At 55.6% G+C, this 26,508-nt stretch overlaps 1 protein-coding gene across 6 annotated transcripts; it reads right to left on the minus strand.

The window, feature by feature from the left end:
* Nucleotides 1–339: 339 nt before the first annotated feature.
* ZBTB7A (zinc finger and BTB domain containing 7A) lies at nt 340–25,491 on the minus strand. 6 transcript variants are annotated; one of them, XM_049808266.1, is made up of 4 exons: nt 19,457–21,946; nt 19,069–19,303; nt 7,671–8,875; nt 1,459–3,564 (listed from the first exon to the last, which is right to left on the minus strand). In XM_049808266.1, exons 3-4 carry the CDS (start codon nt 8,858–8,860, stop codon nt 3,111–3,113), a joined length of 1,644 nt encoding a protein of 547 aa, XP_049664223.1. In that variant the 5' UTR covers nt 8,861–8,875; nt 19,069–19,303; nt 19,457–21,946; the 3' UTR covers nt 1,459–3,110. The 6 variants fall into 6 exon arrangements, with proteins under 6 accessions (XP_049664219.1, XP_049664223.1, XP_049664220.1 ...); XM_049808262.1 differs by lacking the exons at nt 19,069–19,303; nt 19,457–21,946 and adding an exon at nt 340–968 and having other exon boundaries at nt 3,082–3,564; XM_049808263.1 differs by lacking the exons at nt 19,069–19,303; nt 19,457–21,946 and adding an exon at nt 25,170–25,491.
* Nucleotides 25,492–26,508: the final 1,017 nt, after the last annotated feature.

A 26,508-nucleotide genomic window follows, 5' to 3' on the forward strand; every position in this document is an offset into this window, starting at 1 on the left:
AGTGCAAACTTAAATTTGTGCTAAAGTGTTGCCAGCAAGGGCCGGGGTCGGCCTGGGGGGGCCTGGAGAGGCCGGTGGGGACGGGGACGCGGGGACGTCGCAGGAGTGGGGACGCTCTCGCTGCGGGGAATCCTGAGACTAGTTCTCTCTCTCCTCTTATTTTTTGTGCCGTTTTCTCTTTTTCCTTTTTTCCCCCTCTTTTTTCTTTTTATTTTCCCTCTTTTTTTCTCCCCTCTTCCCCCCCCCCCCATTTTTCCCCTCTTTTTTCTTTCCCCCATTTTTTTCCCCTCTTTTTTCTTCCCCTTTCTTTTTTTTTTCCCCCTCCCACCCCCCCCCCCCAATCATTTTTTTTTTTTTTTTTTCCCCCTGCTGTCCAAGGGCTGGCCAGGGCAGAGGAAGCCGCAGGGTTTATTCCCCAAGCGCCGGGGGCCCTTCACCCAAAGCCCCCCCAAACTTTCCAAGGCTCTTTCGGGGCCGGGAGTGGGGAGAGAGGGAAGAACAGCAGCAGCGAGGAGCTGGGGCTGGGGGGGGGGGGGGGCAGAAAAACCAGGAATAAAAATTAACACAAACTAGAAAAGAGATACCACAACTCCGATTACAATAAAGAACCTCAAGTAAGTGTCTATTTACAAATCCACGCTTGATTTTTTTTTGTTGTTTTTTTTTTTTTTTGCATATGCCAGAATTAGCCAGTGCTAAGCAGAGGTTCAGCCCGGCTGGGGCATCGGCCGGGGAGGGGGGTTCTCTGCTGCAGCCCCCCCCCAGAGCCCAGAGCCCCCGCTGCCGGCCCGGATCCGGGTCCCTCCGGTACCTTTCCCGGAGGATTCGATGCCCGGATCCGAATTTACCTGCCCAGGGCTGGGGTGGGGGACCAGGAGGGATGCAAAGCCCATGGGGAGCATCACGGCCCCCCCAATTCTGCGGTGTGGTTGGGGGGGAGATGGGTGAGACGTCTGGACTAGCACTGGCTAGAAAACATTGAAGAAATGAAATTTAAAAAAAAAGGAAAAAAAAAAAAAAAAAAAAAAAAAAGGGTGAGGGGAGAAATGAACAATACACAAAAACAATACAACCCCCCCCATGATTCCTGCCTAAAATTCAAGCTTCCGTGGTTTTCGTTTTTTTTTTGTTTTTTTGTTGGTTTTTTTTTTTTTATTCACGAAGTGCAACGACTTCGGAGGGTCTGGTGTCAGGGCATGTCACAGAACCTAATTAGCATCGTTCCTCCCATCGGACACCTTGCGGCTTTTATTACTCCATGAAATATAACTTGGATTCTGCCTATGATTTTTTTTTTTAAATATATATATATATATACACATTTTTCTTACAAAAATAAATTTAGGATTTTTTTTAATAATATTTTTTCTCCGTAGAAGTTGGTTTTGACTTGTAAACATGTTTTGCTTTTGCTTTTTAAATTAAGATAAAGTGATCTCAAAGTACCCGTTCCATCGCAAAGTGCTAAGACTTCTTTGTTTGTTTTTTTTTTTATTTTTTTATCATGGTTTTTTTTTTATTTTTTATTGCTTTTTCTGCATTAAATAAACATCCATCTCTCCCCCACCCCCACCACTCAGCCCTCCCCCCCAGCACACACTCCCCTCTCACTCCCTCTCCAAAATACATTCGGCCAAACCTGCTCTTGCTTTGAAAGTAAAAACAAAACACCAAAAGGAAAAAAAAAAAAAAAAAAAAAAAAAAAGACCAAAAAAAAAAAAAAAGGAAGAGAATCTAAAAAGTGCTTTCAAAATAAAGGGCTTAAAATCTCTTTTTCATTTAAAAATGTGCATTTAGAAAACAGGTGACCAGCTGAAAGGTGCCTTTTCTTATCGTCCTCTGCTAACCCCGAGGGTTATATACCCGCCTCTAGAGCCATATAGCATATATATATATATATATACATATATATATATATATATTTTGGGAATGGGGGCTGGGGGGAGCTGGGGCCACTGCAGTTCGTGCCGCCCCCCCCGCCCAAAGGCCTCCTGCCCCTTTAACGGAGACCTCAAATAACCTTTTTTAAAAGGAATTTGCCATTTTTAGGCGCTTTCGGGGCATATGGGAACACTGCTGCGCTGACCCAGTGCCTAAAATAGCCTAAGGGGGGAGGGTTCCCCCCCCCCCCCCAGCCCCAAATTCTGCCACGGCAGCGGGTGCTGGGAAGGGGTCGGTGGGATCCGTGCTGTGCCGGATCCGTCTCAGCCCCTTCCCGGGATGAGCCGGACACCCCGGGATGGGGACGGACGCGGGGACGGACGCACCCTCGCCCGGCGTTACCCGTTGGCGGCGGCACCGGCGTGGCTCCGGTGGAGCCGGTGTCCCCAGTCCCCGGTGTCCCCAACCCAGGGTGTCCCCAGTCCGGGGTGTCCGACACCCGCTGCCGACACCAACCCTGCAAAATCTTGGTTGTCCACTCGAACGATTAGGCAATTTTGGGCAATTTTCGGCAATTTTCTACACCGAGCCGCTGCCGTCGGCTCCCCTCTCTGGCAAATTCGGCTTCGCGCCGGGGCTGGTGGGAAGGACCCAAGCCCCCTTACCCCAAAAAAACCGACCCCGATCTCCCTGGAAGGAGCCATCTCCACCTCGGGACGCAGCAACGACCGAACATCTTGCGCCACTGGAGCTTTAACTTCCCAAAAAGCGGAGGGGGGGAAGGCTGGCCCCGCTCCCCCCGGCCCTCCGAGGCACCGTGTACCGCCCGCCCTGAAAGAGCCCTTCCACTCCTACCACTTTTTTTTTTCTATTTTTGCTTTTTTTTTCTTAAATAGATCTCTCTCTGAAATAGGTTTGTTTTTTTTTTTTTTTTTTAACGTGTGTTTGGACACAAAATAAAGCTTTGGATTTACATGGAAGCTCTTTTCCATGTGACAGAGCCACTTTCCATCCCCACCCTGTGCTTCCTAGCATCTGCCTTTCCAAGAAAAGGTCCTTGGCTACTGAGGGATCCTCGGGGGAGCCCTGCTTACGATGGGAAGATTGGAAACATAATATATATATATATTTTTTTGTTTTTTTTTTAAAAAAAGGGAGAGAAACATCTTTAAAGAGAAAAATCGGAGGAAAAGTACTAACTAGATTTTGTGACACTTTGTTTTTTTGGTTTAGGAGAGTCCTTGCGTGTTACCCTCAGACGACCCTCCTGCTACATTCAATCCTGATGCTTCATTATTTGAATTATCCTCAAAGTGCTGCTGCTCCTGGCCGTTCCTCTGCAGGGTGTCCTCTGATTCTTGACTCTCCCCACCGGCTTGAAAACTTCCATCTTCGGGGTTCCCCGTAGGGGTGGTAGGCAGACCCCCGGCATCTCTCACCCGGGGTTTACGGCCCCTCCTGGATGGAATACCGTTGCATCCATCTTTTTTAAGGTGCCTGTGCAAGTGGTCGGAGCGGACGAAAGTCTTGAAGCAGCTGTCGCACTGGTAGGGCCGCAGGCCGGTGTGGACGCGCATGTGGTTCTTCAAGTCGTAGTTGTGAGCGAAAGCGGCGCCGCATTGCTGGCACAAGTACGGCTTCTCCCCGGTGTGTTTCCTCATGTGAACCTTCAGCTTGTCCTGCCTGCGTGGGAGAGAAAGGACAGGGAGGGGGGGCGCAGGTCAGCCTGGGGGTCTGCCTTCGTCCTTGCGCCCGGCACGGGGCCGACCATCGCTACAGGGCTGAGCATCGCCTGGTATGAGGTTGAGCGTCACCCCGTACTGGGCTGAGCTTTGGTACAGGGCTGAGCTTCGCCCAGCACTGGGCTGAGCTTTGGTACAGGGCTGAACATCACCCAGTACAAGGGCGAGCATCACCCAGTACTGGGCCAAGCTTTGGTACAGGGCTGAGCTTCGCCCAGTACAAGGTTGAGCATCACCCAGTCCTAGGCTAAGCTTTGGTACTGGGCTGAGCTTTGGTACAGGGCTGAGCTTCGCCCAGTACAAGGTTGAGCATCACCCTGTACAGGGCTGAACATCACCCAGTACAAGGGCGAGCATCACCCAGTACTGGGCCAAGCTTTGGTACAGGGCTGAGCATTGTCCAGTACAAGGCTGAGCATCACCCAGTACGGGGCCGAGCTTTGGTACAGGGCTGAGCTTCACCCAGTACTGGGCCGAGGTTTGGTACAGGGCTGAACATCACCCAGTACTGGGCTGAGCTTTGGTACAGGGCTCAGCTTCAGTACAGGGCTCAGCTTCGACCAGTACTGGGCTGAGCTTTGGTACAGGGCTGAGCTTCGCCCAGTACAAGGTTGAGCATCACCCTGTACTGGGCTGAGCTTTGGTACAGGGCTGAGCTTCGCCCAGTACAAGGTTGAGCATCACCCTGTACTGGGCTGAGCTTTGGTACAGGGCTGAGCATCACCCAGTACAAGGGTGATCATCACCCAGTACTGGGCCGAGCTTTTGTACAGGGCTGAGCATCGCCCAGTACAAGGTCGAGCATCACCCCATACTGGGCTGAGCTTTGGTACAGGGCTGAGCATCGCCCAGTACAAGGTCAAGCACCGCCCAGTACAGGGTTGAACATCGCCCGGTACCGGGCCAAGCTTCAAGTCAGGGTCAAGCATCCCCCAGTACTGGGCTGAGCATCGCTGGGTATGGGGCTGAGCATGGGTACTGGGCCAAGCATCGCCCAGTCTGGGGTCAAGCATTGCCCAGTACAGGGCCGGCCGGCTTCTGGCAGGGCCCGCGCAGCCGCAGGCGCTGCTTGCCGGAGCCCGGGGAGGGCAGTTGCAGCAGCCAGGCCAGGGGCCAACAAGTCCACGTGAGCCACAGCGTCTCACGTCTTCCTGGAGGAAAAAAAAAAAAAAAAAAGAGGCACGAAGCGCGTGGCGGGGCAGAGCAGGCAGCGACAAGGCACCATCCCTGCCCGGACGGAGGGCGAGGGAACCACTCGCCTGTTGCCAAGCGGATCCGGACCCTGACCCATCCCTCTCTGCTCTCCTGTATGGAAAAGGCAGGCTCTTGCCCCGCACACCCCATCACAGCACAGCCATCCCTGCTTCACCCATGGCCGGGGGGAATTTTGGCAGCACCAGGCTTCAAGAAGTCCTAAACCTTAAAGGACCAAGGACGCGTCCACCTCTGGTTTCAACGCAGCTGCCAAAGGGGCTGGGAAGGTGGGCCTTGTTTAGAAGAACGCGGTACGCAGCAGCACATCAAAACAGCTTTTTTTAAAAAATAAATTTTTATAATATAGTAAATTTTATAAATATTTCTGATTTTTACAAAATCACTCTGCCTTTCTTTCAGAAGATTATTAGAGGGCCACCGCCGCTCCTCCCTCTGAGAACGCAGAGGAACCAGGAAGCACAAGTGAGCAAAAATCAGCGTAAACCGACAGGCTCCAGTCCCCACCCGGTAAAGGGGTGGCAGGGAAACACCCTGTGCAAATCAGTCCCGGCTCATCATCCTGCTTTTACCCCCAAAATTCCTTGAAGAGCAGAGACTGCTGCTCTCCAAGCAGGGTCCCCGTGCCCAGGCTTCCCCAGCCTACTGCGATACGTGGCTTTTTTAATGGCAGAGGGCCTTGTTTTCAAGCAATGCGCTGTCACCCGACGTGACGAGGATGAGGAAGGAGAGCGTGGTGAAGGAATGCAGAAAAATAATAACATCAGGGGGGAATTAAGGTCACGTTTGCACCCATTTTTACATTGGGAGCCTCTGAGATAAGGCTTCGAGCACAGCCCAGGTGCTGGGGGAGTAAAGCAGCAAAAAGCAACTCATGGACACCGCTGCCGAAAACAACCCAGAGCAGATGAGACCTGGGCCGGCAGCTTGAGTTTATTACTCCCTGCCATACCCCACGGCAGGCTGTGCTGGCGGGGGGGGAAGGCTGGCGTACCCCCAGAGAGCCGGCCACGAGCAGAGGGAGGTGGAAACCAGCTGCAATTTTAAGCAGCAGCCTCACGGAAGATTTTCCACGACTGGTGAGCGCGCCTGAGGCCAGCTCAGCAGCTGCTGTGGGGCGAGACACGCCACGGGGCACGGCGAGGCCGAGCGTGGCTCCCTGTCTTCATCCGGGCTTCTCTGTGCCCAAACGCTGGCTGCGGGAAGAAGCAGGGGGATGTATTTTGGCTGGAAAATAGCACAGCCCTGGTATATTGTGAAAGGGCCTTGTTTATAGGGGCTGGGAGACAGAGTTTCCACCCCATTCTCTGCAGTGCCAGGCCCTCCCGGGAGCCCGCAGGGAGCACGTCCCCATCCAAAACCCAGAGGAGGAGGGCAAGATTGAAAAGCGATGAGGCAGCACTGCCCCACAGACCTCCTTTTCCCCCCAAAAAGCCCCACTCCTCCCCTCATCTCTCCTCCTTGCCGCCACCCCCCCCCCCCCCCCAGTGCCGACATCTGCCAGGGACCCCGCGGCGTTTCCGCATCCTCCGGCTCCCGGCCACGGGAGGACTTTGAACCGCTCCGGTGCGGCAGCCGGATTCCGTGCAGCACCCAGAGGTCCCCGGCACACGCGGGGCAGATCCGGCACAAGGAAGGAGGTGCCGCGTGGCAGGGCCCAGCCGCGCAGGGCCGGGTGCTGGGGGAGCGGCAGAGGGCTGGCATGCTGCCCCCGCCATTATCTGCATTCCTCAGCTATCCAACGTGGGGCTGGGTGCGGCCACGGCCATGGGGAGGGGGCCGGCAGCGCCGTGGGGCAGGACACGGCCTCTTGCCCACGTCCCAGCTCCATCGGCTTCATGCCAGAGCCACCTGCCATGTCCAGGGGCTGCCCGTGGCGGGGAGCGGATCCGTGGACCCCCTCCTCCAAGGGGAGACGCTCTCAGGAAGGGCCAAGCCCTGGCAGCAAAGCAGTCGGCGCTCGCGAAGCTGGGAATATTTCGGCAGGCAGAGAGCAGGCAGGGCAGGCAATCTGGCTCCTCTGCCAGGCAGCCCACGCGGTCCCTCGGCAGGGCCGGGGGGAGACCGGGATGAGACCCCCGCCCCGGCTCAGCCATCAGAGCCGCAGAGACCAGAGAGAGGAGGCGGTGCTGCGACGCGTGGACTCGAGTGAACCGGAGGAATCCAAACAATATCCCCTTTCTTCAGCGTTCCCGTGGCGGAGGGAAGGAGCAGAGGAACCCTGATTAGAAACAGTGCTGAGGCGAACGCCCCCGGGGAGCTGAATCAAGGCACCGGGGTTTGTGTGTTGTTCGGGGCGGCCATCGCTCAGCCCACCGTGGTTTGCCGTGAGAGGACACGAGCGATGGCAGGGGTGTGTGTGTGTGTGTGTGTGTGTCAGCCTCTTCCCAACCCGATGACCAGTCGCCGGCGCTTCAGTCACCCCATGGAGCCATTTCTAAATGACTCTCCGACTCTCGCCTCAACCCTGGGCTCCTCGGCCACGATGGAAACACCAAGGGCTGCAGCTCTGTTTCATCAACCATGTTATTTGGCCTCTGCAGAAGCCTGGGTCTGGCCAGGTTTCCAGCAGAGCTCAGCAATTCAGGACACTGGGACGGTGTGGCACTGGCTATCAAGACAGGCCCCTTGAGATATCTCAAGAGTCAGACACCCAAATCGCTCGCCTCTCTGGAAAACTCTGGCCTTCATATCCAACTCACCTGTTAAGATGGAAATTAGCCGAGCAGGCAAGATAAAATTGCAAAAGACCAGCCCCATGACGGCCCCCGGGGAAAGCCAAGAGCCGGTTTTGTGCGACAGTTCCCTCTCCTCCAGCGTCCGCCCGCTCCTTACCTGGTGAATCGGACTTTGCAGATGTTGCACTCGTAGGGCTTCTCCCCGGTGTGGGTGCGGATGTGGCGCGGCAGCTTGCCAGCCCCCTGGATCACCTTCTCGCAGATGGGGCACTTTTGGAATGCTTTTGCCCTGATCTTCTTCTCCACCTTCTGGGACCAGGACGGATAGACATCGCCCTCGTTCGAACTGCCGAAATATTTCAAGTAATAATCCATGACCCCATCGTCATCCTTTCGGTCATCCTCCCCGAGCTGCTGTCTCCCCACGGAACTCATCATTTGCTGCAGCAGGGCGCTAGCAGCTAAGCCATCCACCTCCCTCACATCATCCTCCGTCTCCGCTCCAGCAGGAACAAAGCTGGGGGAGTCACCGGCTTCCTGCTGGTCCAGAGGCCCCCCCGGGGTCCCCTCCTCTTCTCCCGGTGTGGGCAGGCCACGGCCGCTGTAATGTCCATTCTGAGAAGGTGAAAACAAGGAGCCAGGAGCCGCCTCCTCCTCCTCTCTGTCCAGCCACATGGCTGAATTGCTGTCAGGATCACAGTCATTCGGCTTTGGTCTTTCGTTTAGGGGGGCTTGCGAGTAGAATTCTATGCCATTGCAGTCCGGCTCCTCCTCCTCCTCTTGGCCTCGGAAGTTCAGTCTCTGAAGGTCTCTCAACTCTGGGTTGGTCCACGGAAAGCTGCCTTGGTGGCCATTGACGGGGTTGCTCTGGAAGAACTCCAGGTACTCTTTTGCTCTGAGATGGTTCCTTTGATCAATTTGATCTACTGTATCCATCTGGTCATTTTTGGCCAGAATCTTCCTGTCCAGGAGATCCGTGCAAACATCCCTTACCGCCGGGATCTCCAGCAGTGTGGCGGCATTGAGGATGTCATTGACATTTGAAGTGCTGACAGTAAGGGTCGCGGTGTAAGCGAACTCCAGCAGAGCCGACAAGGCGTCCGCACTCACAAAGTCTATCTCATACACGTTTTGCTGGTCCACCACTAACCCTGAGGTGAAGAGCTTCTTGAAGTACTGGCTGCACGCCGCCAGGACGGAGCGGTGGGTGGGGAACTCCTGGCCTTCCACCAAGATGATCACGTCGCACAACAGCCCGTTGTTTCTCTGCTCATTCAGACTGCTGAGGATGTCGCTGCTGTGATCAGGGAACGGGATCCCTATGGGGCCGTCCACGCCACCCGCCATCTTCGACGCAAAAGGCTACGAGAGAAGAAGGAAAGCGCAATGAGTCACAGGGGCCTTGGCTGCTTGGAGGCATCGCAACGCACGGGCAAACTCCCAACGCAGAGCAGGTAGCTGTCCGCCGATGCCAGCGTGCTCTGCAACAAGCACTGGCTATCGGCTGGCACGTCCTCTGCACCTCTCCACATCACCGTCGAGTCCGCCGTCCTGCCCAGCATCTAAGACGTGCCTCCATCAGCAGGCGAGGGCAGACCTGTGCTTACCTTCGCTCTGGGAAGGAGGAGGAGAAACACAGCCCAGGTGCTCTCAAGATAGAGTCTGGGAGAACAGCTGAATTAGCACGGATCTGGGCCAGAGCTAGCAAGCCTTGGCAAGGGCCAGGGTTAATACAGCCAGACAGCATCTGGACCAAGCTGGCAGGCGTGCCCGGTGTTGGGCTACAGTGGCTTGCGCCTCACCAGTGGACCCTGGTCCACCTCTGAGAGTATTTCCCAATCCCACCACTTCTACTGGAAACGTCCCCTGCTCATTCAGCCTTGCTCTGCCCAGCCAAAGTCCCGATACAATCACGTAATCGTTGGGAAAATCGTTCCCATCGCTTGTCCCTGGGCTCCCGGGGTCTGCAGTTGCTCTCAGAGAGATGCGGGCAGGGTGCTGGCAGCGAGCATCCTTTGGAAAGGGCACAGCAGCGAGCTCAGCGCTCGAGGGCACCGGTGTGCAAGAACAGGGGAGCACCAACCACCCCAGCCTGCTGCTAAGGGTGTTTTACAAACAGCCGAGCTTAAACACTTAAACCCAAGGCACCCGATGCACCTTCCCCAGGAACAGAAGCCTCTGCAGTGGCCGGAGAGGAAAGGAGACCGGTCTCACGAAGCGCCGGCAGCAGACCTGGCACCAGCCCCTCGCATCTCAGAAAGGCTTTTCAGCAGAAGCAGCAGTTCTTTCCAATGCTGAGGGTTTGTTTGGGAAAAGATAAATAAGTCGCTCCTGATGCGCTAGCACGGCAGAAACAGATCCACTTGACTTTAAATACATCCTCTCTTCAAAGGCTGAAAAAGCCAGAGCGAACCGATCAGCCCGGTGCTGGCTCACCTCTGTTGGGAAGGGATTCCCCATCGCTGGGAGAGGGGCACCGGGGTCAAACGCAGGCAAGAGCAAAACCTGCCCAGCTTCACCGCGCTGCCTGCTCTGAACAAGCCCCTGAATTCTCCCAGACTCTACCTTCTGATCCCCAAATTTGGAATAATATTTCCCTCCTCTCTGTCTCAAGCAGCAAACCCCTCTACTCCTTGCCACAGAGATGCTGTCTGCCTATAAATCAATGTATTTCCACACCCACCCCCGGCAAGCGCCGGATCCTTAGGGGCTAACACAACCCACAGCGTATCCACACACAAAGAATTTCGTTCGCAAAACCGCATGGCACAAGCGTAAGTATCAAAGTCCCCAGTTTACAGATGGGGAAACTGAGGCACAGAGGGAAGTGGCCTGCCCCACGCAACGGGGGGCGGAGGGGGGTGGATGACTCAGGAGCACATCCAGAACAGAAGTAATTACACAGGAAGCAACTCCCGGCACCGCGTTATAGCACGGGGAGCTAGCAACCAGGTTGCAAAACAACGCTCGCTTCCCGACATACGCACCCACCCCCATTCTGGGCTTGCTAGCAGATTTCTCAGTAGTTCTCCCTATTTTCTGATTCTTAAAAAGCTTCATTAATCGAAGGGAAAAAAAAAAAAACCAAGGAATTTCTGCACCTTCTTGTTTTGTACAAAGAAAACATAGGAGAAGGAAGTTCTGAGCCTATGAAACACCAATCTGAAGCAAACACCTCGATATTAAACAACAGTAATGCATAAACCAGCCTTAAGCTCACCATGCCAAAGTGATGGAGAGGGGTCAGGATGGGAAGGAAGAACCAGGGGAGCCAGGCTGGATGCGCAGGGTTGCTGGTGCAAGTCCTGCCACCAAGACCAAGCGCCGAAGCAAGGCAGCTTCCCAAGATGCCCGGAGCAAGGGCACCGACCCCAGAGCCACCTCCTAGGCTCCTGCAGTGGCAGGATTTCAACTCAGAGCCATTATTTCACAGTTTTTTTTAAAAAATAAAAGGTCCTTGCTAGGGAGGAAAAGGCTGTTTGATGGCTAAGCGCAGCATGGGGACCAGGAAAGCCAGCATTCCTCCAAACTCGGGCACTGGCTTCAGGTGTGACCTTGGGCAAGGTCACCGCATCTCTGCATCCACAGGGGGTCCAAGGGACAACCCCCACCCCCAGGCTTTCCAAGAAGCTGGGCTACAACAGGGGAAACCTCCGCTTCCTCAGCATTGCTTGCCCCATTCCCACCAGGGCAGCCCCAGAGTTGCCCAAAAGCCCCCGATCTGAGCCACCACGGCACTCCGCTCCCCAGAAAAGCCTGTCTGATACCCCTGTGCCCACCTCCCAACACCTCCTGGCCCTGCAAATGACATCAGAGCCTTCTCTCCCCCCTTCCCCTCTAAATTAGATGCTTTACAAAGCTTTTCCCCCCCTCCCTCTAAAGAGAATTTGAGCTGCGTGAAGCATTTTGAAGCTTCAGGCAATAGTCTTCTGGGCAGCCAAGCTTCGTCACCCACACAACCGGGCTTTGTCGGCTGCGGTGCCCGGCTCCGGGGACCGAGGGGGCCTGGGGGAGCAAGTCAGGCCGTGCAGGCAAGGTCACCCCCCCCTCCGGCCAGGGGGCCGGGACAATCAGCCGGACAGTGTGGGAACGGCTGCAGGGTCATGAGACTGCCGAGGGCTGGCATGGAAAGTTGTACAACTTCGCAACTCATTCTCCTCGCACAACACGCCCTTTGTGTCCCTCATCTGCGGTGGCCGAGAACGTCGAGGGGCAAACGGGCTGCCCTGAGCCCCCCAGGAACGGCTTCGGCACCCGGACGCTCAAGCCATGGCCAGAGACTCACATGGCCTTAAAAATCACACCCTTTTCCCTTTTCAGGGGACTGAACAGCCAGAGTATTAAAGCCTGGGGATTAGTAACAAGAGACAGAGCTTTCCACCTTTACAGGTTTGGGGGGGAGGAAAAAAAAAGAAAAGAAAAAAAAAACAACCAACAAACCCCACCAGCTGCATGCAGTAGGAGCAGGCACAGGGTGCAACCCCACGGCGGCAGGATGGGTGAAATCCACTTAGAAAGGTCCCGACAGCCAGGTGACAAGTGACAAAAGCCGCTGGCATGACCGCCAGCTAGTCCCCTCCTTGGCAAGAATAAGGTCTGAATGGGCCACCAAGGGGGAGCTTCAACTACTGACCTAAATTTCCCAGGCAGCTCTTTTCTCTCTCTACACCCTCCGACCGCCGAAAAGACGTTACACACTTGTTGTCCCAGACTGCGCGTCTCTGTAGGGTTGCAAAGATGCCACATTTCATCCCAAAGTGGCTGTGTTTGAGAAGTTAGGAAATCATCCTCGCATACAACTCATAGCAGCTGAGGGAGCACCATCAACTTAAAATACAGTCCATTTGAAAGAGAGTGTACAACAATACCAGCGCTCTCAAATTTATTTACAAACCTTATTTACAAACCTGGCGTAACATGACATGCGTCCCTAACTACTCAGCTAACTCTGCTTTCATTCGTGCTGAGCCTGCTCTGCATTTCCAAAATACCAACACAACCAATCTTCGGCTATCCCTGGCTCCCCAGGTCAGCCCGACACAAATGCAGCCCAATTCCAGGCCGGAAAAATGTAATTTTTTTGTGTGCGAGAAGTGCTGCTGAAAGCTGCGAGCGAGGGAAGCCCTCCGCCTCCCCGAGACGCTGCTCGCGGCAATCTCAGCTGTTCCACATCCAACTGGTTTTGCACTGAGGCCGACTGTAGTTTGATGCTGCTCCTCAACACTAAAAGGGTATTTTCTTAAGCTCAAGTTATCAACTCGCTCCTTTCAGACCTACCAGACGAACTGCAAAAGAGCAGAACAGAGCGTTAACCGAAACCCCTGAGCTTGCACTTTACTCACCTCGAGTCCAGCGGGATGTCACCCAATCGCTTTCCTACAGGAGTTCTGGAATTTAACATTTACATTCAAATGAGACGACCACATTAAGATGGGATCACAACCAAAAGTGCTGACGAAACACTGCTTAATTACTAGTTTTCCACATAACCTCAGTGGGTTGTTTGGTTTTTTTTGTTGTTGTTGGGCTTTTTTCCCCTTTTGCTTCTTTGCATTTCTTTAAAATTTAGCTGGGTGAACAGAGGAACCTGAGCAGCTTACGACACCTCTGAAATACACAGGTATCAGGTGTAAGAGCTAAGTCACATCTGGTTAGCTAGGTAACAGCGAATGTTTTCAATGTGCTCTTCATCCGGAAAAGATCCCAAATCGCTTTACAAAGGCAGGGCTCTCCTCTCCCGCAGAGGTGCCACCCACTCCAGCAGCACAGATGAGAAGCTTGAGCAACACTACGCACCTGCTCGGGGCAGAAAGGGAAAATTATTATCGCCTTTTCCACCGAGCACGAGGCGAAATGGCTTTAGGGCACTGCTACGATCCACAATGCAAGGTTTCCTGGGAACAACTGTGTTTTGGGCTATGGCACGTGGTTATTTGGCCTCTTGAAGCTCAAGGTACCAAAAGAATGGAGATCACAGGTTGCTAAGCTCAGTTTCTTAAAGGAAATGCACATGACAGTGTCAGGGCAGACTTTGCAGCAGCACTGCTGTGTGGTAGAAAAGAATTATTAAAATAATGTTGCTATAAAAACCAAAAAACAACAAAAAAAAAAGTCAGTGGTTTGCTGCCCAAGGCCCAAACATTATCCTAGCCCTCACTCACCACCAACTGGAGAAACGGGCATTTTTTCCCTATGAATAGCTCACCCCAATTATAGGTCACACAATGCAAGTCCTTGTCTCTTTGCTTTATATTTAGGGAGCAATCATCCCAGTTCCCCCCTTCCTTCTTCCAGCTGCATGGACACATCTGCAAGCCTGGATCCCTTGAGATAAAACGCAGCTCTCCGGCCATTTGGAGCATGAGCCATCATCTCTGCTGACACCAAGCTCTGCAACATCCCAAGGACAAGCCCAAGCAGGTCTCCCTCTGCCCAGGATCCACCCTAAACTATGCAGAGGCCTCGGGAAACACACCTAGCACGCAGCAGCATAAAGCCAAAAAGGTGGGAAGATGGTAGGCAGGAGGAAATGAAGGAGGGCGTTTTGCCTGCTTGGGAGAAGTCACTATTTCAACCACTCTATGGTGCTATTAAAATTCAACTGCTCTCTAGAAGGAATGCGCTGTCGGCAGTTTAGTGCCAAACTATCCGAATTATGTGGACCTGCAAAACAGATGCATGTTCTTGAGAGGAAGACCCTGCACATCAACAGGAGCAAACTGCACTGTATGAAAAAATTAAGATAAAATAAAAGCACGCCGACTTTTTTTTAACAACTCTAAATTTTGATAACACAATGGGAAGAATTTTTTTGTGTTTAGCAGGTAAGTGAGCCGCCAACGGCAAAAAGAGTGAATTCAAGCTTTCTTGTATCTTGACTGGACATCGCATCTGGGGTAAAACACCAGAGGACACATATGGCATGACCAAGATCATGCAGCCATTGAAGTGAAGAGATCAGAGCAGAACAAGCACCCTGCAAATATCTGTGGCCTCTTTGTGGACAATATGGCTCTGTTTTCTGCAAACGGGCATCCCCCTCCAGCCCCCTACAAATCCCCGTCTGAAGGCACTGACTCTGGGAAGCATCTTATCCCCCAGCGCCTCTGCCCCAGCTCTCAATACAGGTCTCTGTTACCGCAGCTCTAATCGCTGAATTCACATGAAGGCTCATCTAAGGAACAAGACTGACCACATCATGAGGATTCAGTCGGCTCCCAAACAGGCACTCGGCTCCTGATCACACAACCAGACCAAACTACCACTCCACTGGTTCCTCAAAGCGGGGTGGTTGTTTTGTTCTGATCCTTCCAAAGATCAGAGCTTTCCAAGCATCCCGCTTCAATGTCTCAAATTTAACGTGAAGTGGAAAAACAACCGAGGTGCTATGACAATATCCAAGAAGGTAGCCCAAGCTCCTCAGTTACAGCAACCACCCCTCATTTCAGTCCAACTCGATGAACTCGCACCACTGTCAGGTAAGCAAAACAGCCGGGGCTTTCCTTGCCGCTGCCAGGTCCGACCTGCCAGGGAGGTTTGCCTCTCCCTACTGTCTAGAAATATATGCCTGGGCAGCATAGGAAGCTCCAGCACAGAGTCAGCCCTCGTTCTAGGACTGTTTCATACCAAGCAGCTGCCCAAGGTGAAAGGAAAGCCACCCAAAAACCTGCAGATACATCAACACTGATCCTTCAGCACGGATCAACGCCACGTCCCCCATCTTAGCAGAGCCAAAGCACTTTACGAGCCATGTATTGACAGGAAAGAAACACCTAATACACCACAGAAACAACAGTATCTGGGGCAGGATGCACAACGCTTTAGCAGCACAGAAGTTCAGACAGGAAAGGAGAATCCCACATCCTGCTACTGCTGCCAAGGGAACTCTGGTAGGAAGAATATCTGGTAATTGCTCCCATTGAAGTTTGGACGGAGCGCTGGAATTGAACGCCCCTCGGACCCTCAATGAGCATCATGGGAACTTTAACGACCACAAGTAATAAAGAACCTTGATTTTCCTTCATATTAAAAATAAATAATAATAATAATCCCCTTCCACAGCAGAGCACCTCAGAGGTAGGGGTGGTGCCAAGAGTTGCCTTTGCCATGGTGCTTTCCTCTCCTTGGGCTGGCCAAAAGGGGCAGATCTGCAGAGCCGGTGGAGCAAGGACAGCCCTCCCCCCAGACACCAGCCAGCCATTTCCTCGCTCAGGAACGGCTGCATCCTGTGCTCATTCAGAGGAGCCTGCGTAGGTCTGATATATTTGGCAGAGAATCTATATTAGGCTGGAAGAGCTGCATTGAAGAATTTGGATGAAGAAGTCCCAAGCCCACGTTACACCAGTGTTTCAGCTCAGGTATCGAACTGGGCTATGAAGGGATGACCACCAAGCCTCTCATCAAGGTGACACATTGCCTAGCAGCTCCTGGACAGACAGGTTTTGGGGGTAATTCAGCAATCTCTCTGCTACCTCGGGCGAACCGTGGCAGCTGATTGAAGGTATCCCCAAGAAACCCATTTAAATTTTACACCTCAACCCATTTATAATCTTCTCAGTGTTCAAAACTGCCCCCCTCCCTGCCCTTACCACTGTGTCAGCAGTGGGAAGAAGTGAAGGAGAACTTCACCGACACTTTGGCGGTGTAACAGTGACCGCTCGTGCCAAGCCAGAACCAGAGCAAGAGCAACTGGAACCAAGCTCCTGAAGTCCTCTGGCAGCACTGGGTTGCAAAGCAAGCAGCAGAAGAGATGGTGTGACCACAACAGAGCAGGGAGATAATGACTACCCGGGTGGAGCTGGTCTCTGGTGCTGTTAACAAGATGCTAGAGGTCTGGGATTCCTCATCACACTAAAGGAAATCATTAGGGACACTGCTACGGAGCATACCAGGAAGAAAAGTACTTGTTGCTCTTCATTTTCCAAAACTGCTCAAATTTAAGCGCTTTTTTACATGTTGGTCCAGAAGAGAAAGGACATGCCAGATTCCGCTGTCCATGCAACTAGAAAAAAAGCCGCAAGACAAGCGTCACTGAGGAAAGGGCTCACAACTACCAGCTTTAACACCAAATCCAGGGTCTGACCAACCAACCGACCCTTCAGCAATCCCATCCCCGTTTCCCTCCTTGCCTCCCCCATTCAGGCTCCATATTTCAATTCATACTCTGACCTCTAAGCACAACCACAACATAAAGAGCATTACTACTGCTGACTAGGAGAACGAAACCAAAACCAGCAAAGGGAAAGTCACCTGCATCAGTGCACAGGGCCCACTCCCGACACGTCCCTACTGCTTGGGGAGGGGGGGAAGAAGCACTCTGCATCTCCCAGGACAAGGTCTATAGCTTTCACGTAAACCTAATGGTGTTCACCACCCAGAGGAGACACAGCGTGGCTCCATCTCTAAAGATGCTGGTAGCTAACTTCCGCAATTAAGAAAACAGACGAGGGATGACCAAATGTCACGCTCTGCAACGCTGCGGATCCCTACCGACGTCTGTAATCGGGAAGGGATTTCCTTCCAGGGCACAGCACAGCCTCACACAGCGCACAGGGAAGTTCGGTTTCCGCTGCAGCATCGACTACTGGCAAAAACCAGAAGTCAGCTTAGACCCCAATAGACGGCAGTGGTCTGCTCCCGCCTGCCACGTCACATGAAGCACCGCGGCCCAACCTCCACCAGACCTGTTACGGCACATCCGAAAGAGGCAGCCGTGACGCAGAGCCTCCCCATCCTGCCACCCCTCCAAAACCGTCCCGTGCCGGATCAACACACGTCCCTCTTCCCCGCTGACAGCAACAACCAGGACGTACTAAAACTTATGTTGCAAGGTTAGCTTGAACTGGTTACTCCACCCAGACCTCCTTGACAATTTTCTCCTTTGTCATCAGAGACCATATTTAATCCAGGAGGAATGTGCCTTGGTTCAAACTCGTGTAGTCACAGACCCAAGGCCTGCGCGTGTCCCTTGAACTTCGGTGCATGCATGGGTTTACTTTTGTGCCAGAAGCCGCCCATCACCAGCCCCATTGCTCTGCCTCAGGGTTTCTCAACATGATGGTCCCGAGTTCCATCACAAGAGGTCTTCATGCTGGGACTGCCTCTAGGCAGCACAAATTTCTCCACACCGAGAAGAAATGAGCCACCACCATCCACCGAAGAGGCCGAGAGCTGCCCAGCGACCCTCAGACCGTACTGCAAACCCACCTTCACTCCAGCAAGGCTGTGCACGAGTTGCTCCCAGGCCTCCCTCCTCTCCTCAGCTGAGCCGCTGCAGCCTACGCACACAGCCCTCAGCCTGCTGAAAATGTCCAAGCATGGTTTACGGGGACAGGAAGGCCGGCCACCCTTGCGTTAATGGAAGCTGCTTGTTTTGCTGCTGAAACAAACTCTTCAAAAGCCAAGCCCAAGTGTGCCCACACGCCTGTTGCCGCAGCCCTCCGACGGGTTTTCTCCCACATAGCTCCGCTGTTGCCGTACAGCAACAGAGCAGCTCCCTGCAAAACCACAGCGGGGTTTTCAGGAGATCCTGCAGAACACCAAGCCCTTGCTATTCAGCCCCTAGTTCTGAGGCTTTCTAAAGTATTTAGGAGAAGTTACACGCAAAGGGGAAAAAAAAAAAAACCCACACAACATCAAACTCTGTGTTTCAATCCTGGCTAAAGGAGCAGCCCTTGCCTAGGAGCACAGTGTGTATGGAAGAGGAAGGTTTCTTTTTCAACTCGAAAGCCTCATAAGCCTGGAGGCACCGAGATCCATGCAGAAATAAGCTGCCAGTATTTCAGAAAGGCAACATTTGGCCCCTTCGCCAAAGGGAGCGACTGAAGACTCGTCACGAAGAAACGAAGCCACCGCCAGTGTTAACCCACTGCTCAGCAAAGCACGAGGGCTGAGCGGGGGCTGCGGGACCACCGGCATGTCCCAGCTGCTCAAGACTGGATGAAAACGAGAGCTTCTGCGGGTCATGTTTTTATACCCTCCTCCCCTTCAGAGACCAGGCACGACCACAGACCAGCAAGGGGCCAGAGCCAGCACTCCCCACTCTGGCCAAAATCCCCCCAAGTCACCACCAGCATTTTCCCCCAAGAAGGGCTGACAGCATCTGCCCCCCTCGCACCACATTCCCCTTCCCCTGTCGCAGCTTCTCTCTTTCTCCTAAACTGAGAGAACCATAAGAATGGCTCAAATCCCAAATCCCCCCATTCCTGCAGCTCCCCCCCCCAGCACCCGCCTGTTTCCTGACCTGCTCCCTGCACGCCCGGTTCTCCAGCCCAGCTCCCCCTTGAGCCCCAAAAATCAACCCGACCCTCTCCCATCCCGCAGCCATGTCACAGGTTCCCCCTCCCAGCCTCCGTGTCCTCCCCCTCTGAGAAGTCTGACGTTTCCTGCCCCGCTCCTACTGCCTTCCTCGTTCGATGTCGGAGGTATAGCATTAACCTAATTGCTTCAAATGGCACCTCGAAGACCAGTTGCCTTTTCCACACCAGGAAGGAGGGGAAAAAAAGGAGGGGAAAAAAAAGAAAAAGATTGGAGTTTACTGACAAAGCAGAGCATACCGGGCAGGGCAGTCCCTTATGTAATTCCTAGTTTGTGGATAAACAGACAGCTCGTCTCGCCGTTCTTGACTCCACGCGACGTGCAAAAGCGAATCCTGAGAGCAAGCATGCCACGCGCTTCATCCCCGGCAATGCTGTCCTGCCATGAAGCTCTTTTCTTTCCCTCCTCGGCGCACGACTGGGCAGCACGGGGATGAAGGGAGGGAACGCTGAACCGGTACCGCATGTACTCTGCCTGTTGGGGCAAGAGGCTCCGAGTAACTAGAGAGCAGCAACCTGCAGCTACAAGCCTACCTTCGATGCTTGCCCAGCTCCATGTCAGGTAGGCATTCAAGCAAACAAAAAAAAAAAAAAAAAGAAAAAAAGAAAAAAAAGAATATCTACTTACTGGTTTCCAGTTTGCCGGTGGGAAATAAGTAGGTGCATGAACCAGGAAGGAAACAGAGCACACAACTGCAGTTTAAGAGCAGGCAAGAGGGAGTTAAAACACAGCGCTGGGACACTTGGGAGCATCCCCTGCTCTTAAAAAAAAAAGCAGGGCAGCAGCCCTTCCCACAGCAGGGAGAGGATCTCACCCAGTTTCAGATGGGCATTACGGAACCACAGGGGTGGAAAGCAGGAGGAAAAGGGTCCCGAAGGTGCTAACCCTTCACAGGCAAAGAATCACCCAGCAAGCGCCTGCGCGGTGTGTTTCTGCCCGAGCCCTGGCACCCCGGAAGGGCACACGGATCCATGCACAGCTTCGAGGAGATCGGCAAAAAGTATTCGAGACAGCGAGGCTGTCGTCAGGGAGACTGCGCTCCTGACAGTCCGGCTGTACGCATTTTTTAAGGGGTCGGCGAAGCAACGGCGTCGGAAAGCCGCTGATTGCCAGGGGATCTGCGGCTCATCTCACCGACGTGGCCTTGGCTCCCACCTGCAGCCACGGGGCAGCTCGCACCAGTTTCCAGTTTCTCGCACCTTGTCACATTAAGAGAGGACGCTGATCCCTATAGTTTCCTTCCACCTGCAGCCTGGAGCTGCTGCCCGAGATCCCGCAGGAAGATTTACAAGTCCCTCAGACGGCTGGGTCTCTGGGGGGTGGGGAAGGAGCCCCACCGCGATTCGAGGCACAGAACGACTTTTGCACCGTTTGCACTGTGGAAGTCATGTCCGGACTCTGCTACAGGAGCCAGCAATGACACCGGGGAGGCAGGGAAACTGAAACTATGCACGGAGGGAAGACGATACGGCCAGGGAGCTGGGCGAGAAACAATTGTCCCTGGATACTCACGGAGGATCCCGACGCCTGTCTGACCTCGTTTACTCCCGCTCTGACGTCCTACCAGAGCTCCTCTAGGACCAGCAGGATGCTCCAGGCACAGGTATCGGGACAGACACATGGCTAACGCCGATCGGGAACACAAACATGCGCCAGTTTGGATCAAAGGGTCATGGGATTGGGTGCAAATGCTTCTCTTCATCCTAGAGACTCACTGTCTTTCTCCCTTTCCCCGAGTTTTGCTCGTCAAAAGGCTTTTAATTACAGATTGAAACCAGTCTCTTCAAATTTGAGGTTAAGGCTGGTTGAGAGCATAGTTAAGAGCAACTATTTATTGCTTTGACTATGCAAGATAACCAGTAGGATTTTAATTGTTTGCCACAGAAGTCTTCTCTTTCAATAAATGCAGCATCCTGAGACTGGGAAAAAAATCCTGAAGTGTCAGTTTTAATCAAGATTAAGCCACAGTTCTCAAGCATTTAGGCTCCGTCTCAAGTGCAGACCAGGAATTTCACAGCCTCCCCCCCCCGCCCCCAGTTTTATGTTGGACACCTGCAGGGGACTCGATTCTACAGAGTTAAAACCCAGCACTCAGGTAGCACTTTATCTGCCAAACGAGGTCTCGAGTAAGACAGGCAGTGCAACCAAACCATCACAGCACCTCGATATAAGCATAAATTTCTTCCCTGATTTGCGTCCCATGCCGACATCCACATTCTCACGCCGGAAAAACAACTGTAATTTTCAATTCTGCTTTAAAAGTCACAAAACACAAAGCGAACCCACCGCATTCACCATGCCAAAATTAATTCCACCCAGCCGCAGCTGGCCCAGCACCTCTACAAAGCAGAGCTTCTTATTAAGCCCACGATACAGCTAAAGATCATCATCGGACCCGCTACCACAAAGTGACAAGATGCACATATGAGCAAAAAATAAAGAGCAAAAAATAAAGACTTGCAGATCAGCAGAAAAGGAAGAACTACTTTCATTCACCACCAAATTTATTAAGAGCTCATGCCTTGCAAAACCCTCCCCTGAGTTACTAACGCAATTAAGGCTTGGTGGAAAAATCCCACCATCTCACCCATGTTTGGGTTGCGCCTCTTCACTCCCTCTTTCACCAGAACAAGCCTAAACAGGGGCCAGAATGAATATTAAACAAGAATGGCTCCTCTCTAATAAACTGCTCAGTTTCTCTCTGTCTCTCTCTCTCTCTTTTTTTTTTCTCCTTCCCCTTTTAAAAGTTGTTTAAATACAACATCTCCAGCACACCATCAGAATTAAGCCAGCCCATCTCTTCCTGATCAGCCTCCAGAAGTGCCCACATACTGCAATTTCCAACCAGGACCAGCAGAAACATTCAGAAATAAAACATTTCCTTAAAAAAAAAAAACCCAAACCAAAAAAACAACCAACACTTTTTAAAATGACGGGATGACCTTTTAGCTCCACTGCACACAACTTCAACCCTCATTAGGCTGTAAATTCTTCCAGGCAGAGACCTTCTCTACCCATGTCTATAAAGTACTTATTATATAAGTTATGGTTTCGATAGCCAAGACAATTAACAGCACGGAGAACACGGCTAATCTTGAACTCGGACCAGCACCAAACTCTTACCAAGAGTCCTTGAGCCGAGAGAAATTTTGCTGCCCAGCCTCCTGCTGCCCTGCAAGTTAAGAGGGTCTCCAGGAACTGAGCACATGGGAGAGCCAGGCGAGGCACAAGCGGTCACATCGATTGCGGGTGCATGACAGGAACTGTTGCTTTCAACATGGGAACACCAGGATTTAAAAGTTCTGGCAAGAGGAAGCCCCAGGTGCCAGGAGTCCCGGTCGACGTGTAGATCCGAGGGCTTTTCCCGCACTATTGACCCAACGCAAGCAATGAAGCCCTTTCCTCAGGCAGCAACCAGCTTGCCTCCGCTTTCAGACCAGGTCACCGAAGCAATCTGCCCGTGACTTTGCCTCCTGCCATCAGGCTCACAAACGCAGCGCTGCTGGGGAAGCTGGCAGTAACCTTCGGCTCTGAATCTCGGGGTGCTCAGCATGGGAGCTCTGGGTACCTGAAGGGTGAGCTCGATTCCCGACCCACCGCCCCAAACTCAAGAACCTCGAGATGGGGGACAGCGAAGACAAGGAAGCGTCACAACCCTGGCCAAGCAGAGAGGCCTCCCCTTCGCTACGAGCGAGGGATGCTGCCCCTCATGTCAACCTCCGCAGCCAACTCGTCGGCCTTCGCTGCTGCGCAGGTCCAGCGTCGGGGAGAGAGGCTTATCCTCTTGCAGGGCAGCCCTCTCTACGCAGGGCCCAGCCGACGGCTTTCAGGGCCCCAACCACCGAGGAGGAGGAGGAGGAGGAGGAGGAGGAGGAGGAGGAGGAGGGTGGGGGGATTATCACTGCGAACCGCTGCCGGCTGCCCGACCGCCCTCTCCCCGCTCAGCACACGGGGGTGGGTGCGGAGCCGGCGGGGGGGAGATAAGGAAGGGGTGGGCAAAAAAAAAAAAAAAAAAAAAAAAAAAAAAAAAAAACCAACCAAAACCCACAAAACAAACAAACACCCCCGTCCCAGAACGAAGCCAAGGGAGAGCCGGCAGGCCGGGCCGGCCTCTCCCCAGGCCGGTTCCCCGCGGTGACGACCTTGGGGTGCTCGGGGACAGGGGAACCCCGGCGGGGAAGGGGACGGGGGGGGGGGGGGGGGGAAGGGAAGAAGGGGGGGGGGAAGGGAGCGGCCCGGCTCGGCGCCCCCGCACGGGTCGGCCCAGCCGCGGCCGGGCTGGCAGGACGCTCGCCCCGGGGGACCCCACCCAGCAGCCCGGCCCCCCCCTCGTCCTCCTCCTTCTCTTCTCCCCTCGCCGGGCCGGGCCGGGCCGGGCCGGGCCGGGCCGCCCCCCCCCCCCCCGCGGCCCGCTGGCGGCGGGGCCCACAGGGAGCCTTGGCCGGGCGCCACGACCCCACCCCTTCCCCCGGGCGGGCCGCCGCCAATGGAGGCCGGGCGGGGGAGGGGGGCGGGGGGCGCCCAGGCGAGGTCCCGGCCCCGCGGCCGCCGCCCGGGTTCCCTCGGGCAGGGCCGGGAGGGACGGGGACGGGGCCGGGGGGGTGTGGGCCTGGGCCGGAGCCGGGGCTGGAGCTGGGGCCGGGGGGGGGAGGGGGTGGGGGGTGGGGGGGGGCGCAGGCCCGCCCGGGGAGGCAGCGCAAGGCCCCGCCGCGCCTGTCCTCGGCCACCCCGCACCCCGCGCGCCGCCCGCCATTGGGCCGGGCGGGCGGGCGGGCGGGCGCGCGGGGCGGAGGGCGCGCCCCGATTGGCCCCGCCCGCTGCCCATCAACACGCCTCCCACTCGCCGAGCACGCAAAGCAAACCGGGAAACGGAGTCCGAACCCTCCCTCGCACCTGCGGGGCGACGAGGACGCCGGACTACAGCTCCCAAGAGCCCCCGCGCGGTGCGCACCCCCTCCACACACACACACTCCCCCCCCCCTCCCTCCCCGCAGGGCCCTTCCCCCCCCCCCCCCTCCGCGACCCCCCCCAACACGGCCCGGCCAAGTACAACGTATGCATGGGGGGGGGGGGGGGGGGGGCGGAGGACGCTGTGAGGGGGGGGCAACCGCCCCGGCCCGGCCCCCCCCCCGCCCCACAGACCCCCCCCTCGACCCCCCTTCTTCACACCCCCCCCTCACCCCAACCCCAGTGCTGCCCCCGGCGGGGGGGGGGGGGGGGGGCAGGCCTCCATTCCCCCCCCCCTTTCCATGCGCCCCCCCACCTCTCCCCCCCCCCCGTCCCCGTACCGGGCGGGGGCCGAGCGGTCCGAGCGAGCGGAGCGGGCCGCGCCGTGCCGAGCCGAGCCGGGCCGGGCCGGGCCGAGCCGTGCGGGCGGGCGGAGCAGGCTCTGGCCGCCCCGCGGGAGCTGCTCGCCGAGGCCCGTATGCGGCTCCTTCCTGCTCCGGCCGGGGCCGCCCCGCTCTTAAAGGGGCCGCGCGCCGCCCCCCCACCCCCCCACCCCCCGCCCGCTCGCCGCCCCCCCCCCCGCACCCGTCGCCTCGGGGCGCAGCCTCGCAGCCGGAGGGGGAAGGGGGGGGGGGGCACATACCCACACACACACACCCCCCCCCCGCAACGCAAGGGTCCCCGCGGGGGGGGGGGGGGGCGGGGAGGGGGCGCGGGGCCACTTTAAGAGCCCCCACGCTGCGTGGGTCGCTCTTCGCGTCCTCCGCTCCCGGGTCATCGCCTCGCCCCCCCCCCCCCCCGCGTGTCACCCCCCCCCCCCCCCCCCCGTGTCACCCCACGGGGCACCTCCCCGCGTACCCCCCCCCCCCCCCCGTCGTGTCACCCCACAGGGCACCTCCCCGGCCCCACCCGTGTCACTCCATAAGGTACCTCCCCGCGCCCCTGCCCCCCCCCTCCACGTGACACCCCCACAGCGCACCTCCCCACGACCCCGAAACCCACCCGTGTCACACCCCACCCACTCCCACAGCACCCCTGTGCGCCCCCCACAGCACCCTGGGTCACCCCAGCCCCCCTGAATGTCACCCCTCCTCCTGCCACCCCCCCAGTGTCCCTCAGGATCCCCCCACTGGCCCCTGCCACCCCCCCCCCCTCCCAATCTCCCCCCGCCCCCATACTGGGAAGGGGACACGAAGCTCTGCCCAAGGTCACCGGTGGGCTGGGAGCCAGCCCAGCAGGGACAGGGGACTGGACTAACCCGCTGGAGCCACCACCTCCAGGCCTGCCCTGGAGCGGGGGTGTGTGTGGGGGGGTGGGTGGGTGAGGGAGGGGATATCCAACAGCAGCAGCCCCCACCCATGACCAGAACTCCAGGTCTTTTCTAGATACCCACCATTCCGCTCCAGAGTGAACAGCTAGCTCCTTAAAGCCGGTTTCCTGCAAGTTGCCATGTTCATCCGCACGGAACATGGGCTGCCGTAGGGCACCCAGCCCCGGCAAGATTTTAGGGAAGATTTTGAATTAATAATGATTTTTAAAAAATTAATTAAAGGAAGAGAAAGAAAGAATAGAAAAGGCTTTGATCATCAGACCCCCGGAGCTCCCAGGGGCCTCTGCTCCAGCCCCACCAGCCAGCACCCCTGGGTTTCCCCATTTCTCCCCTTTTTTTCCTTAAATAACCCCGCTCAGCTCCTCACAGGGGCACCAAGGGCTTCACCCACCGCATTCACCCTGCGAACCCCCCCCCCATGTCCCCACTGTCCCCCAAGCGGTAGAGAGCCTTGGAGGAGCCCCGGAAGGTTTTTAGGGGTGGTTCAGTATCATTAACCCCATTCTGCAGGTGGGGAAACTGAGGCAGGACAGGGAAACCCAGCTGTAGGTAGGGATTGAGGGGACCCTGGGCCCCAATACCACCAGGGGAGGGGGGGGGGAGATGCAGGGGTCTGGGGTGGGGGCCCCCCAAGCTGCACCCCAGGACCAGGCCCTGCCACGCGCTGGCGGCCACACGTTCCCCGGCTGCTTTCGCTTTCCCCCGCCGCAGCCGGGGGCACGCCCAGAGCCCCCCCCCCGCCCAAAAATAAAGCTGCAGCATGGCCCCGTGAACCCCCCAAAAGCCCTCCCCACGTGAGGGCCACCCCAAAATTGCCGGCAACACAGATACAGAGAGCACCCACATCTGTCTGGGGTGGGGGCAGGACCCCAAACACCCCCATCCTGTCCTACAGAAGCAGCGAGGTTGGGGGTGCCCCTTTTTCCAGCCCTGGCCAGACCCCCCCCCCATTCCTCCCTGCACCCCCAAAACCCCACCATGCCACAAGGGACCATGCTCACGCCCAGCCTGGGGACCCCACGGGATCCCCACCAAGATTTCCAGTCAACGTCACTGAAACCTGCTGCAGCTCTCATGGGTGGAGTGAGTTTATCCCGGTCTCTGCAGGACAGCCCAGACCCCGGGGGAACCTCAAAGTACCAGGACAAGCAAAACCAGGACCCCCCCCCAAAGTGCCACCACAGGAGCTTCACATCAGGGACCCCCCCATGCGGGGACAGCACCAAGACTGGCGCCCAGCATCACCTCCCCAGAGCCCTGGCATCGCTAATGGCACAAGAACTCTGCAAAATAAAGTTATTTTTCAATTCTGGGCCTGATTTTGATTTCGCCAAGTCTGTCCCAGGCTAGCAGAGCCCACCTTCACCTCTCCCTGCTTCTTTTCACCCCAAATATTTCAGAG

This window comes from Accipiter gentilis, chromosome 8 (assembly GCF_929443795.1).
Source record: "Accipiter gentilis chromosome 8, bAccGen1.1, whole genome shotgun sequence".
Classification (NCBI taxonomy): domain Eukaryota; kingdom Metazoa; phylum Chordata; class Aves; order Accipitriformes; family Accipitridae; genus Astur; species Astur gentilis.